The sequence below is a fragment of the Ambystoma mexicanum genome, chromosome 4q, assembly GCF_040938575.1.
Source record: "Ambystoma mexicanum isolate Mex_15411 chromosome 4q, UKY_AmexF1_1, whole genome shotgun sequence".
Classification (NCBI taxonomy): domain Eukaryota; kingdom Metazoa; phylum Chordata; class Amphibia; order Caudata; family Ambystomatidae; genus Ambystoma; species Ambystoma mexicanum.
The window spans coordinates 664,993,285-665,009,450 of NC_090928.1; the positions used below are offsets into that span (position 1 = coordinate 664,993,285).

A 16,166-nucleotide genomic window follows, 5' to 3' on the forward strand; every position below is an offset into this window, starting at 1 on the left:
TGACCGTCACTGCTTTGGTGGAGGCGTGCCGCCTCCCTTGCTCGGGCTGCCTCTGCCTTTACCACGACCTCTCCTATTACCTCTGCCGTAACCCTGGGTAGACTGTTGGTTGTTGTTCCACTGTGTACCCTGCCCCTGGGAATAGTTCGATCCTCTCTGGGAATTTTGGCCGCATGGGCGACGAAAATTACTATTCCCTCTCTGGTTAGGGGGTTTATTGGTTAACTGGCCAAGGGACGAGTGTCTCGTATTCGTCCTTGCCATTTTTCAGGGCGTCTTCGACCGCATTACCAAACAACAGATCGGCTTCCACCGGTTTGTCCAACAATGATGCCTGTGTTTCTGCCTTAAAACCAGACTGCCGTAACCACGCATGTCTCTTGATAACAGTACCTTCTGCTATCAATCTGCCTGCGTTGTCCGCGGCGTAGAAGGTTGCTTTCAAAATGCAACCAGACACGGCTCTACCCTCTGCGGAAATCCGAGCTAATTGGCCCTTTAACGGTTCAGGAGCAGAGGCTATTAGAGCTGCGACTTCTTCCCACTGATGGCAGTTGTAGCTGGCCAACAGGGTGGTGGAGTTAGCAATCCTTGATTGATAGGCGGACGTTGAGGCTACCTTCCTGCCGAAACCCTATAGTTTTTTGCTCTCCTTGTCGGGAGGAGCTTCTGACGAAGACAAGGGTGTCCCAGCCCTCTTACGAGTGTTGTTGACAACTAGGGAGTCTGGCTTCAGATGTTCTCTTATATAGAGAGGGTCAGACTGTGCCGCCCTGAAAAGTTTTTCAACCCTGGGATTGACTGCTCTGGTGAGGTTTGGGTTCACCAGGGACGGATCTATTCTCCGCTGAATGGATTTAAGGATAGGGATGGTCTGGGCAACAGGCCTCCTTTCTCCCACTAACTCTTCTGCGAAGTCCCTTTCCTCCTGTACACCGTGGGTGTCAATGTGGAAATGTTCTGCTGCGCGAGCGAGAACCTCATTTAGGAGGGGTTAGTTATCGACCGGGGAGTTGGTAACCGGGGCTTCGTTCTCTACCGGGGAATCTACTCTGTATGTTTCCGGGTCATCCTCTTCTACTTCCTGGTCCTCATCATCCCCATAGTAGCCCATCCCGGTTTGCTCTTCTATCATACCAAATTCTTGGTCTTCACAAAAGGAAGCCTCTCCTTGATACCGTGTGTATGGTGTTGCGTAAGGTTGTACCTCGAAGGGTTCAGACCTCATCGGGGTTTCAAACCGGGCTTTCTTACTCGGGGGGGATAGGATCAGTAGAGCCTGACGGTGTGGCCCCTTGTGGATCATACGAGAGGAAATGTTCTGGATTTTTATCATAAAAATCAGCCAAAGAAGACATTCTTGACATGACCCTATCTATGTCTTCACTGGACCATTTTTTTGGAACTGGGAATGACTCTCTCAGCAAGTCTATGGGATTTATCTTGAGTAGCTTTGCTGGTTGTGGACCTATCAGCAGACCTGGGCTTGTCTGTCTGTTTAGGGGGGGTGGAGTGTTTCACAGGTGTGGCAGAATGTACAGGTAGTTTCTTCTGCCATTCCCCCCCCCCCTCCCCGTGCGTAGAAAAATGTTTTCCCTGTCCCTTAATGGCTCCAGAGTTTTTCGACGCCTGGCGTCGAGGATCGGGAGAGGTGTCCCTGTCCTTAGAGCGTGGGGCCTCGCTGGCTTTAATTGCGGGCTCCGACTCCTGGAGCGCGGCCTGGGGGTGGAAGTCGTCTTCGTCTTCCTACGATCGAACTTCTGTTAGCCTAGGGAGCGAGGCACTCTTGGCAAGAGTGGATGATTGCCTGGAGTCATGCGGCGATCTTGATCGAGAGCGCCCAGAGGACACCGAATCGGACCGTTCTGTCTGTGCCTCTTTCCGAGAACTCGACGTCGTCGAGTCTCGGTTGGACTTAGTGTGTTTAGTGTGTGTAGTATGTGAAGCGCTTGTGTCGCCGGGGGTCTTCCCCATAGCCGCCCTGCCGGACGGCCTTCCGAGGTCGGGGACCTGCGCTCGGCTGTCTTTCGACGCCGTAATGCCCTCGCCGTCCGAAAGTACGGCGTCACTGCCATCGCTGAAGGCGCCCTCCGCTGCCATGGCCGCCTGCCTGGCATGGTGGGCCCAACGTTTCGTCGAACGGTCCTTAAGTGTCTTAGGTTTAAACCTACTACACGCTCTGCAGTTCGCTTCGGGGTGGTCCCTCGGCAAGCAGAGATTGCACGTGGCGTGCCTGTCGACCCAAGGGTATTTGCGATTGCACTTGGGGCAGAATTGAAAAGGGGTACCCTCCATACGCACCTTGAGGCAGCGGGCTGTTAAGTGTAGGAAATGTATAAGTTGTACCTATATACCAAGAGTGTAGAGTATGTACCACCCCCACTCTCCCTACTTGCAGGGGCGAGGCCAGCGGCCTACCAGGCCCGGGCCGAGGCCAGCGGCTTTCCGAGGCCCAAATCCGTCGTGCAGCAGCCGACGGTCGATTTCTTCTCCAGCCGGCGTCGAGTGTCGAAGTTCGACGTTGGGGTGGGGAAGGATGTCAATAGATTATCATTTTAAATTTTTAGCAAAAGTATGGCTAAGGCCAGGGGACTCCGCAAAATGCTTCCGACCAGTATGGCGGAAAAAATCAATCTGAGGATCCTAGACGCGTGAGGGATCTTGGGTACAGTGGACGTCACACTAGGGATAGTATTACTGGCACGCCCTGTGTCGACGCCCATTTTTGAGTTTCGAAAAACAAACTGTAATACTCCGCAGCTTCCACTAGATGTCGGCCTATGCACAGCATGTGATCTAAGCAGATTCCACAAGCCTCAGAAGAACAAGTTACTTCTTACCTTGTAACGTTCTTTCGACGGGATGTTCCTCCGTCGTATTCCTTATCTTAGATATCTCCTTCCAGCCCTGCTGGCCTTGGAAAATTTTTCTCTAGAGGGCGCTGCGCGTGGACGTCCTCCGAGTCGATGTCCCTCGACAGCCGCCGTATCGACGTCATCCTGCCCATAAAGGCCGCGCGCAGCGTCCGTTGCTCAGTTCCGTTTTGTAGCCCACAGTATTACTGTCTGGACTAGACTAATCACCCTGAAGGAGCGTAAGCTGCAACAACAAGGGAAGTAGAACTGCAGGGATGGATGGGAGGGTCGATAAGGAATACGTCGGAGGAACATCCCGTCGAAAGAACGTTACAAGGTAAGAAGTAACTTGTTCTTCGAAGGGATTGTGTCCTCTGACGTATTCCTTATCTTAGATAGGCTCCCATAGCAGTATTCTATTATTGGAGGAGGGAGTACGGACTTCACGCTGTCTTCTATTGATGAATAGAGTGCAGTACAGCCCTTCCAAACCTAGTCTCTTGACTGGAGGAGGAATCCAAGTTGTAAAATCGTGTAAAGTTATGGATAGACGACCATGTAGCGGCCGCACAGATGTCTTTAACCGGCACACCTCTTGAGGGCCGAGGAAGCCTCAATACCTCTGGTCGAATGAGCCCTAAGGTTTTGAGGGGGCTCTTTCCCTGCCAGTTTATAACATTCCAGAATGGCTAGAATGATCCATCTTGAAATGGTCTGCTTAGTTATTGGTAACCCCAGCTTGTGACCTGTGTAACCTACAAACAGCTGGTCTGCCGGTCTTATCCTGGCTAGTCTACTGATGTAAAAACTTAAAGCCCTTCTAGGGTCTAGCCTGTGTAACCTCTCTTCCTCTTTCCCCGGATAAGGAGGAGGATAGAAAGATGGTAGGGTAATCTTCTGAGTGATATGGAATTCAGAAACCACCTTTGGGAGGAAATTAGGCTTCACTTGCAGGACAACTTTGTCTTTGTGAAAGATTGTATGAGGGGGTTTACAAGAAAGAGCTTGTAATTCGCTCACCCTTCTAGCAGATGTAAGTGCTATTAATAAAACAGTTTTAAGGGTAAGGAATCTTAACGAACAAGAATGGAGTGGTTCGAAAGGTGTGCCCATCAGGAAAGTTAGGACTAACTTTAAATCCCATAGGAGAACTTGGAATGGTCTTGGGGGATATACATTGGTTAACCCCTTTAGAAACTGTATTACCAAGGGTAACTTGAAATAGGATGGTTCTTCCGCAGTGCGCTTAAAGATGGATAGCGCTGCGAGATAGCCCTTAATGGTGCCAACGTGAAGGCCTGAATTCGCCAAATATAGTAGGAAGGACAAAACCATTGGAGTAACACATGAAAAGGGGTCGATATTCTGTTCTCTACACCAGCTGCAAAATCTGTTCCAACGGCAGCGGTATAAAGACTTTGTTGCTGGCTTCCTTGCCGAAAGCAACACCTCCATAACATCATCAGGGAGGTCCCAATCCTTGTACCTCAGCCTTTCAGAAGCCAAGCGTGAAGGTTTTAATGTCTGGATGGAGAACCTGACCTCCCTTCTTTGAGAGTAGGTTCTCTCTGAGTGGAAGTCGAATTGGAGGGCAGATGGACAAGTCTAGAAGGTCCGCGTACCACGTTCTCCTGGCCCAATCCGGGGCAATCAGGATCATGGTTCTCCGGAATCTTCTCAATCTCCTGATCATTTGAGGAATGACAGGGACCGGTGGGAACGCATACAGAAGCGGAAACTCCAAGTCCACTATGAACGCGTCTCCCAGAGCTCCTCTCGGGGGAAATTCCCTTGAGCAGAACAGATCGCATTTCCTGTTGAGGCTGGTGGCGAACAGATCCACCTGAGGGGTTCCCCAAAGGGCAAAGATCTCTTGAAGGACTTCCTGAGCTAGCTCCCACTCGTGGGAGACTGTGCTCTGCCTGCTCAGAGCGTCCGCCGTCAAGTTCTTCTCTCCGGCTAGGTGAACTGCCGATAGAGAGATTCCTTCTTGGATTGCCCAAAACCAGAGCTGCATCGCCTCTCTGCACAGGGGTAGTGATCCTACGCCTCCTCTTTTGTTGAGGTAATGCATGGCCACCGTGTTGTCCGTCATTATCAGGACATTTTCCCCTTGTACAGCTGGCAGGAACGCCTTCAGCGCTAGTCTGATCGCTCTCAGCTCTAATAGGTTGATGTGTAGTCTGGACTCCGATGGAGACTAACGACCGCTGATGGTCAAGTCGTTGGCGTGGGCTCCCCACCCCGTGAGTGAGGCATCCGTGACTACTGTTATCTCCGGCCAGGGTTGCCAAAATTGTTCTCCTTTCAGAATGTTCTCCTGACAGGCCCACCACTGAAGGTCTCGAGCCACCCTGTCGGGAATCTGAAGAAGATCTGTCATTCTTCCTGAGAATTGTGACCACTGAATTCTCAGTGCCCACTGGAGGGATCTCATTCTCAGGCGAGCCTCTGGCACTAGGAAAATGCAGGATGCCATGAGGCCTAGCAACCTCAAAAAGTCGAAGGCTGGGAGACGTTGGGCATTTTGGAACTTGGTAACCATCTGTAGAATATCGTGAGCCCTCACCTCTGGTGGCGAGGCCTTTCCCAGGGAAGTGTCCAGGATCGCTCCGATGAACTGGAGTCTCTGCGATGGTATCATTTGTGACTTCTTTAAATTGAGGGAGAGGCCCAGTTTGTGAAGGGAGTGGCACACGTGATTTAGCTGGATCTGAGCTTGTTCGGAAGATACCGCCCTGATCAACCAATCGTCCAGGTAGGGGTAGACGTGATTCCCTTCCCTCCTTAGACTTGCCGCCACTACCGACATTAACTTGGTGAAGACCCTCGGGGCGGAGGTCAGCCCAAATGGCAGAACTCGAAATTGATAATGAGAGTTGCCAATTGCGAACCTCAGGTATTTCCTGTGTTGAGATGGATAGGCACATGGAAATAAGCGTCCTGAAGGTCCAGAGATACCAACCAGTCCTGGAACTGAAGGGCCTGGAGGATCTGAGAAAGAGTGACCATCTTGAATTTGTCTTTCCTGAGGAATTTGTTCAATTCTCGCAAGTCCAAGATGGGTCTCAGTCCTCCGTCTTTCTTTGGAATGAGAAAGTAAGGGGAGTACCAGCCCTTGTTCCTCTCCGCTACAGGTACCGGTTCTATGGCACCTTTCTCTAGCAGGTCCAAAATTTCCTGCAAGAGGAGCGGATCTGGAGCTTTCTGAGAGCTGATCCCCGGTGGATGACTCCGAGGTATGCGTAGGAAAGGCAGGCAGTAACCTTGGGCAACCGTTTCCAATGCCCAAGCATCTGACGTGATAGCCTGCCATTCCGCCAGATGTTGAGTCAACCTGCCTCCTACAGGTGTCCTGTGAGGAAAGTCCTCAGAGTGGTTTTGGGGCGGCTGATGCAGATGCCGATGGTAAAGAGGCAGCTGCTGTTGCTGCGGCTTTTGAATATCTACCCCGTCCACCTCGGGTAGTTCTTCTTTGTCCCCTTTGAGCCGGTCGTCCTCTACCTCTTCCGAATGCGGAGTAGAAGCGAAAGGACTTGCCCCTCGCAGAGGTTCCTGTGGGACGAAAAGGAGTCTGACGGATTGCAGCGCCTAGGGATTTTGCTGCTGCTTTTGAAGTTTGCAGTTTCTCTAAACTGTCATCCGCCTTTTTCCCGAACAAAGAAGAGCAATCGAATGGCATGTTCAAGAGCCTGGCTTGCACATCTGGGGCAAAACCAGACTTTCTCAACCAAGCGAATCTCCTGGTTGTTGTACTTGCCGCCATTGCTCTGCTGATACTGTCAGCCGAATCAATGCCCGTCTGGAGGGATTCGCACATAGCGTCTTTACCGTCCTGTATGATATTCAGGAACGCCTCCCTTTCTTCTCCCTCCGGGATGCAGTCAGCCGCTGTAGAAGCACACTCCCAAAGTGTATGGCTGAATCTAGCAAGGGTGCAAGTAGCATTAACAGATGTTAACACCATGCTACATGCCAAAAAAACTTTCTTTGCCATAGCATCATATTTTTTATCGTCCCTGTCCTGTGGGACGGTAGGGTAAGCCGTCTTGACATCACTAGAAGATGCTGCCTGTACCACCAGACTTTCTGGGGATGGGTGTTTTGACAAAAACTCCAGGTCTGTAGAAAATACCCTGTATTTTGTAGACAGTTTTTTATTTACTGCCGGGACGACATCTGGGGTTTCCCAGTTCGTCATAATCTTCCTCTGAAGAGCTTTATGAAAGGGCACCACAGGATCCTCCTGTGGTCCTTTGTCAAGAATATCCGTGAGGTCATCTCGTTGGAAAGACTGAAGGTGCAGACCACTCCATAAACTCTGTGATCCTGGCCATTAAGGCTCTATAGGGGGTTTCAGCATGCTCCCCCGGGTCTGGCCTAGCAAACTCCACCTCAGGGGAAGTGTCTAACCCACTTGCCTCATGTAAGGAATCATGAAGATCCTTTAACCTGCGTTCTTCAGAGGAAAACTCCTCTCTAATTGGGGTTACAGGTCCCTGCAATTCAAATGTGTCTTCCTGTTCAGACAATTCACCCTCTTCCATAATTGAGGACATAGTTCTCAATTATTCTGAACTCAAAGGGTGTAAACCCCATCTCCAAGGTAGAGGGTGCCAAACTTGTCATAATCGGCCTCGAAAACGTTGATGTCGTCGACGCCGAAGGCTTCGAGCGTGGCGTCGAAAACAAAGGCAGAGGCCTCGATGACCTTGACAGAATTGGGATTCTGCTCGACAATCTCGACGCTATCGTGGACCTGCGGATAGTCACTGGGTGTGTCGTAACCGTGACTTTTCTTGGCGTCGACGCCGGTGTCGAACATGGCGTCGAGTCGACAGACCCGTGTGTCGAAGGCCCCTTCGACAACAGCGTCGAAGACACCGACCTCGGCGTCGACGGAACCTTCGAAGGTTTTGAGGTCATAGTCCTACTCGAGGGTTCGAGACGCGCTCGAGAAGTTTCCTTCGCCGGGTACTGCGACTCGCGGCGTTTTTGACCTTTGGGTCTTTCGACCAGAGCATCGCTCTCGGCAGTCTTCGAGGGGGTCGAGGCCGCTTTCTCGAAGACGCACTTCATATTTTTGCAGAATTCCTCCCATTCAGCCCAGGAACTATGTTTCGTGGGGCAAGGGATTCTCTTTGGAGAAACAGAGGAAGAGGAAGACGGAGAAGGGGATCTTCGACGTCTCCTCTTCGAGTGCTTCGATCTCGAGGAGTGAAGGGACCCACTCCGAGACCTGGAGCGCGAATGGTGACGAGGAGATGAATGTCTCGACTTCGTCGAGGAAGAAGAAGCTTTAAAAGTCTTACCTTTCTCCAGCTTCCCCCTACGCTCCTTCAGGGCCTTAGCTGTCAAGGACATACAGTCCTCGCACTCCGAACAATGGTGTTCAGCTCCCAAACACCACAGACAAACTCTGTGAGGGTCAGTCAGCGACATCTCTTTCCCACAAGCTCGGCATTTTTTGAAGCCGGACCGAGGAGTTGTCGGTTCCGAAGAAGCCATCGAGTACGGATCGAATAACTCGAGGTAAATAAGATTAACCTGACAAAACTGAGCAACGGTATTCCGAGGCACTGAGTAAGAGCGGAAAAACGGAACTGAGCAACGGACGCTGCGCGCGGCCTTTATGGGCAGGATGACTTCGACACGGCGGCTGTCGAGGGACATCGACTCGGACGACGTCGACGCGCAGCACCCTCTAGAGAAAAATTTTCCGAGGCCAGCAGAGCTGGAAGGAGATATCTAAGATAAGGAATACGTCGGAGGACACAATCCCTTCGAAATATATATATAGTGTAACACCTTATACCAAGGCTCCAATAAACAGAACTTGAACTACAAGTGCTCCAAAAATAACGCACTTAGATCTGCCCTTAATAATCCTTCGCACCAACCATGTCTCAGCAATTAGAAGTGATATACAGTGGCTCCCAGTGCGAGATAGAATTTCACTTCGAACACTAGTGATCACGAACAAATGCCTCTCCAACATTGCTCCAAAATACTTACTTGACAAATTCACCAGGAACCAATCTACGAGACCCACTAGGTCCAATTACCTACACTGTCTAAACATTCCTAAATACAAATTACAAAAAGCTGGCAGATCTAGCTTCCCGGTTCTTGCAGCTAAACTCCATGCCCGCAGCTCTTAAAGCTGAACCTTCAAAGAAACAAAAGCTTGGCTCTTCGCTCATTCCCTGTGATCAATTGCCTCATCTTGTAACACTCCACTATTGCTGTATGTATCATATTAACTGTATCATTACTGCTTTTTCGTATCTTAACTACAGGTTTCCTATTAACTGCATCATCACTGCTATTTGTATCATACTATCTATATCTTAACCTAAAGTGTTTGCTCTGTTCCTGTCTAGCTTTTTGACTTTACATGTAACACAAGTCAACTGCTTTATGGCTTGCTGTTGTAACCATTGCCTACTGTTTAAGCATAAGCGCCGAGATACCTCAGGGTTAGGTGCGCTCTAGAAACAAACAATTTACAGCCTAAGCTACTGTATCAATCTTTTGCTTGAGTCACAGATACACAGACATTCGGTACAGAGGAAGGGCAGCTTTCTGTAAACGACTCTTTGTAAATCCATTTACACTGAAAAGAAATCCCAGCTACAATTAACAGATTAAATATGGCTAAAGAGGTTTGCTTGTTAATATTGCAACACATGTCGCTCCTGCGATTTAACCAACAGAATAAGACCTTGCAAATGCAAGAGGCAAGCATCTCATCACAAGTGCTTAAGTCCTTCGAGATGGATGGTTAGGTCATTTTCTTCGGCAGACTCAAAACGGTACATGTATATACTTTGTCGACCTACCTTTAAAGAATCAACCAAATCTTCCACTAGGAAGAGACGCCGCAGTTCCTTTACTGTGCAGTTTAAGTGGCCCAGTGCAACATTGCTGTATTTCTGAATGAGCTCCTCTGACAAAGCCACTTCATGATCCAAGTATGCCCTGTAGAAAAATAAAAAAACACACATTTAAGGATTTCACCAAATTCTCATCTATAACTTGCAGTTTTGCAAGATCTCAACATTTAACAGCAAGATACAGAAAAGCAGCAGTGTGGGTTTGTACGTCTAGACAGTTGAAGATGCACACAGGACCATGGTCAGTAATTGATAGAAGCACAAAACCAGTTAAGAACACAAAGCAATGGATTTAGGGTGTAAATATTACATAGGGGTATTTTTTTCTGTAGGGGTTTGGGAAATTCACTGTTTGCAACGTTCCCTCCATCGCTTTCAATGTGGTTCCCACCATATCTGCTTTGGATTTTGACTAAGGCCGTTTTTTTTTGGGTGAGTGGTCTCTTTAGGCTCACTTACATTTCATTTGGGACACACTGGGCAGTCGTTCTGGCTCCTCGGGGCGAGATCTTTTCCCCTTACTCCTTGCCTTTGTCACTTATACTGTTGCACAGCACATTTTGTTCCTGCAATTAACATTGGTTACCGTTTATGATGTGCACAGAACAGACTGGTAGCAGCGAACCCATTTTTTTAAATTATTTTTTAAATGGTGCTCTTCCAGCACTTTACCATGATGCCTTCTTGAGTACCTTACACTCAAAAGGTCTACTCCTCGTAGTTCAAGCCCTGTTTGTGCCACCTTACTTTTTGGCCATTTTCCACCTCCTTCCAGGTCAAAAACAAACCTATTTGGTCATGTACTTTTACTGGAGTATGGCCAAAGACTCCTGGTCAGTTCTTTGTGTGTCTGGACAGGCTGAATCTTTGATTAACGGGCTGTACACGATTGCGAGCCTCAACCCACTTAAAAGGCACAGAACCTTAACATTAAGGTGGCACTAACCTGTATTTGGGATCAGGAGAGTATGGAGACATTCTGATGTCACCCATTAACATGCCATTCGGGATATGCTAGTCCAGTCCTTGTTTTAATTTTGCAATCTGGGACTTTTAGTCCTAGGATTATATTGGAGAAACCTAGGACTACAAGCTCGACAATGCAAAGTTAAAACCATAGGATTTTAAGCTGTTCTTCTGCAGGCAGTCCTGAGCAACTGGTGGGTCATTGGGACGAAGAATCCTGTGAGAGATTGCAACTTTTGCTAACGTGACCACAGACACTGGACCTCCTGTATATGGACCAAAAGGAATGAGCAGTTGTACCCTACCTATCTTGCGGGGGCCAAGATTACATAACACTTGCACCCCACCATACTACCAATAGAGATTGAAGGGACATTAATCCAACCTCTGCAACTGCCCTTACCAGATCTTGAAGACCCAACAGTGTTACAAAGAGTTGGAGCGTCCCTTTGTGAGAAAAGGTAAAAAGGTTAGTCACTATCAAAATAAAGTATCTATTTGATTTGGCCTAATCTTCCTTTGGGGTACTTGGTGACTGTGCGGACTCCTTTCCAGGTACTTACCTCTGAACTGGTCCCATAAATGGTTAGGTAATGTGACAGAGTGGTCCCCTTCAGTAAGAATCACGCAGACTCAAGGAAAGCCCAAGGGTATTGATTGAAATAAAATTGGTCAGAAAGCTTTTACTCATAAGGTTCCTCGGGTCCATTTGGGATTTCAGTGGGATTGGCGCTAGGGCTGGCCAATTTGTGTCTCGTCTGCCCAGACGAGTTTCCCACTGCCCTAGCACAGACATCCCCAGCGGGCTGTTGGTAATAGTGGGACTGATAACCCACATCTGTCGTTTTCCCTTTCTCCAGGTCAGGTGTTTTCCCTAGGTCACCGGCTGTCTGACTCCGTAAGGAACATCTAACTCTCCCTGGCATATTCCTGCTTAGTATTCTCAAGGTATAATGAGCAGTGCCTTCATTCAGCCAGTGTCACGATCTCTCTGTGCAAACACTTTACCTGTTATTGTTATTTAGCATTAATATGGTGCGCTATATCTCATTGGTATGATCTCAAAGCGCTTGTAGGTTTAACGCCCTTGGGGATCGCAGTCCAGGTCAGTCGAGAGAGTAGGGTAGAATACAGTGCTTGGGTGCACTCAGTATGTGTGCAGCCGGTGCGATTTGCGTGATGATGGCAGCATCCTAACACTAGGTGTGGTGGTAGTGAGAGATCAGTCAAACATGTGCAGTCAGGCAGTTGGTCTCAGGCTGCATTCTGGCGGCATTAGGCCCATGTAGGATGTGTGTGTGTGTGTGTGTGCAGCTAGGTCGATTTTTTCGTGGGGTATAGCTGCGTTCTAGCAGGTTGTTGGTGTTCGTGGACAATTGTTCGTATGTGTGCAGCTAGGCCCAAATTGATCAAGGGGTATAGCTGCATTCTATTTGTCGGCGTAAAGTGGAGAGTGAGCATAGTGGTAGGAGTGGTGAGTGTCAGGAGTGGATAGTGTACTCTTTGGAGCCCACTGGTTACTTTGTGGGTCAGGATGAGCTGGCCGTGATCATTCTCATGTTTCGTGATAGAGGTACTCTAAAGTAGATTCACAGGTTGGACCAGGGTAGGTTATGATTTGCACGATCAGAGGGGCATTATTCTCAGGGTCAGCATTAAGTGTCCGATAGACTGTTTTCATTAAACTCATGATTCTAGAATTGCGGTGAGTTCCGGCGGACATAAGTAATGGTTTATGGAAAAAGACAGGTTTTTAAAGCTTTGCGGAAGGCCATGTAGTCTTGGGTGTGTCGAATGAGAGGAGGAGTGAGTTTGACAGAGTTGGAGCCAGGGATGAGCAGGCAGACCCTGCAATTATGGTTGAATTGGAAGCTGGAATCACTAGTAAGAGGGTAGTGCTTGACCTTGGAGCGCGTGATGGGCAGTAGGGTATACTCTGCTCTTGTAGGTATGCTGGGCCAGTTTTGTGCACTGCTCGGTGGGTAATGCATAGAATTCTGAAAGTGGCCCTTCGTCCAACAGGCAGCAAGTGAATGGTGCATGGAGTGGGGGAGATGTGATGCCTGTGTCCCGGTGCAAGGAGGAGTCTGGTGGCAGCGTTTGGGGCTCTTTGGAGTGTGTTAAGTTGGTATGCCGGGGTACTCAGATATAAGGCGTTGGTATAGTCTAGTCTCGACAGAACAGTGGACACAACAGCCGCAAGTCTGCTGGGGTAGGTGAGGAACATGTGCCTTAGGAGTTTGACGTGATAGTGACAGGATTTTGATACATTATTGATCTGATGGGAGAGGGTTAGGCCAGAGTACATAGTGCAGCCAAGGTTTTGGACTACTTCGGAATTAGGGGGCGGGGTGCCATGGGAGTGGTTGCGGGAGAAGGGCAGAGTTACCGCTCACGAGGATCTCAGTTTTATCAGGGTTCAGAAGGAGGTAGTTTGTCATCCATTGGCCAATGGATCAGAGGCAAGCTTCAAGGTTGGGTGTGGGTTGTTTTGGGAAATCTCAGGATAACTTGGGTATCATCAGCGTAGTTGTAGCAGGTGAGGATGGGTGTGCGGATGATCCCTGGTGGCATGGTCAGATAGAGGTTGAAAAGGAGAGCGGAGAGGCAGGTGCCTTGTGGTACTCCGGTGTTCACGGTGCGTGCAGGTCAGAGAAAAGGGGAGAGGAAAGTGATGTGTTTCCTGTTGAGGAATGAGGCAATCCATTTGAGTGCCGAGCCTGATTCCAATGGAGTGCAGTTGGTCGAGGAGGATAGAATGGTTAACAGTGTCAAAGGCAGCTGACAAATCAAGGAGAATCGGCGGTGCGCAGCCCTCTGATCATCCCACCGAGACCTTGAGATCGTCCCAGATCGAGATGAGCGTGGTTTCTGTTCCATGGCGCGGCCTGAAGCCTGATTGAGCGGGGTCAAGTAGGTTGTTGGTTTCTACAAAGTGGTTGAGCTGAGAGTATGCAGCCCGGTCAATGAGTTTCGCCAAGAATCAGGTGTTTGAAATTGGCCTGTAGTTCTTGGGCTCGAGGGGGTCAAGGGAAGCCTTTTTCCAGAAGTGGTTTGACATGTGCTATTTTAGAGGCCTCTGGAAAGATACCAGAGGTGAGGGAGTTATTTATTATGGACTTTGCTCGATCTCCTGCACATGTGGAGGAGAATATTTTTTCAGAAGAGAGGCCAGACAGGGGTCAAGCAGTGATCCAGAGGGTCTGCTGCCGAATAGTAGATCAAGGAACTCGTCACTCGAGGTGGGGTTGAAAGAGCCGAAGAATGGTATTATGGCAGTCGGAGCAGTGGAGTTGGGAGGAGGTGGTGTTGGGCAGGGGGTGAAGGTGGAAAATTTGGTATTAATGGTTGCCATGCTGTCTAGAGCTGTGTTGTAGAAATGAAGGGAGTGGGTGTCGCAGAGCATTTGAGTGGGCGGGGTAGACGTGCAGGGGGGTTTCACGGATTACGAGATGATCCTGTGGACCTCTTTGCTGCTGTTGTGACAATTCATAATTAGTTTATTGTAGTAGGCCTTTCGGATCTCGGATTTTTAATTGTGGTGGTGGTAAATAATATAGATCTGCCGAGAGGTGTTTTAGATGTTGTTCTCCATTTGCATTCAAGCAAGTTGTTTTTGCTTTTGAAGGTCCTCAGGTGGGGCGTGAACCATTAGGGGCACAGTCCTTTGCAAGAGGCTGCGGGGCACAAGGGGGAGAGGAAGTAGGGATTTGTTGAGCCAAGAATCAAAGGGTTCAGTAGTTAATGATTTATCTGAGGTCGGCAGTGTTGTTAGACTGCAGCAGGGCTTCAGCTAGATCAGGGAATACCTTGACTGTTCCAGCATTTGTGATCGTGTGTGTAGGCAGTGTAGGTCTTGGGTGGAGTGAGGACAGAGAATGGGATGGCAGACTGGTATGCCAGATGAGCGGTTTAGGGCTAGATACAGAGACAAGGTCATCAGAGCTGATGATTGCATCAAGGGTATGACCTCCAGAGTGCGTTTGACCTGTGGGGTGTCGGGAGAGGTTGAGTGCTTCTAGACTGTCGACCAGAGTTTGGGTCATGGAGTTGTTTGGCATGTCAAACCAGATATTGAAGTCTCCCAGTAGTGCGAGTGTTTGGTGGATTACTTGAATGGTAGCTAGTGAGTCAGAGATTGTTGGCAAAGTGTCTGTCATATCCGAGGGGGTCTATATATGAGTAGGAAGCTGCGACTTTTACTAGAAGGGATTCACAGTTAGCGTTGCAACATTGGCTTTCGGTGAGTGAGATGAAGAAGTGGGATTTATAGAGGATCGCTACTCTGCCACCTCTGGACGGTCTGTTGTGGGATAAGAGTAGCTTGGATGGAAGGCCTCATGCGCAATGGGTGCAAAATCGCCTGAGAACCAAGTTTCAGTGATGACGATGAGGTCAGGATTGTCAGAGGATAGGTGGTCAAAGATGTGGTGTCGGTTTCTCGCCACGGAGCAGGCATTGAAAAGGAGACTGGTGATTTCACCAGGCGTGGCTGTTATCCTAACGCTTTTGTCAGGGATGGCTCGGTTGGATTGAGAGGCAGTCAGTCATTGAGATGCAAGGTGTGGTCGGAACAGTCAGGGTGGCTGTGGCTGCCCAGCAGGTGGTAGTTTAGGACGTAGGTGTTCTTTAAGGGGTCCGGGGGTCTATGGGGAGCGGGAAGAGTAGGTGGGTGGTGGTAGGTATTTGTGGGATGGTGTGGGGTGGATCAAGGGGGGGTGGCGGGGGTGGGGGTGATTGGTGCCCGTGTGTTGTCCGCGGTTAGGCGAGTTATTGAGATTGGCTCTTGTCTGGATGGAGGTAGGGGTTTAGGATTGCTGGGGGAGAGGTTGTGTTCAAAGAGTTGCAGACGGGGAGTGGCAGGTGGGGTGGCCCTTATGGCAGGGTTGGGAAGGAATGGGAGGTTGGACTTGCAAAGCAGTGGCGAGGTATGGAGACTCGAGGGAGAAGGCCCGTCACCCTTCAGGCGTTTTGTGCATTTGGCTGCAAGGGGAGTGCGAGATTGTCGGGGGGAGGGGGTTGTGGATGAGAGGGGGGGGGTGGGAGTGCCAATGTGGGCCCTACAAAACACAACGAACTGTTGTTTAAAGAACTGTTTGTGGTAAAGACCAATCCAGGGTCACCCTTCCTAACAAGGACTCTTTACCCTTCAAGAGCATTTCAGTTGGAACTAAAGGCAAAGGTTAAAGACATTTCCCTTTTCACCTTTTGTTTAGTTTATAGTGCAAGGGTTAAGATACGTTTGGACACAAGGATAGTTTTGATTTTGACATCCTGACAGACAGATCCTTAGTTTGGGATTAGGTAGGGCAAATTCCTCTTAGAGCAGGGCCAGAGAGGCCTTTTCCCACCCCTTTTATTTTCAATAAAGGTCTTCACCCAAAAACATGGCTAACTTGTGTCCGAGTTTGATTGCCGATTAATCAGTGTTCTAGAGCAATCACATGTT

General features: G+C 49.2%; 1 protein-coding gene across 1 annotated transcript in view; it reads right to left on the reverse strand.

Moving 5' to 3' along the window:
• Positions 1-16,166, reverse strand: part of RTN4 (reticulon 4) — a 543,567-nt gene that overhangs the window by 236,330 nt on the left and 291,071 nt on the right. The window contains exon 5 of the mRNA XM_069608239.1: positions 9,698-9,836. Coding sequence (XP_069464340.1) covers positions 9,698-9,836 — 139 coding nt within the window. The remainder of the gene's footprint in view (positions 1-9,697; positions 9,837-16,166) is intronic.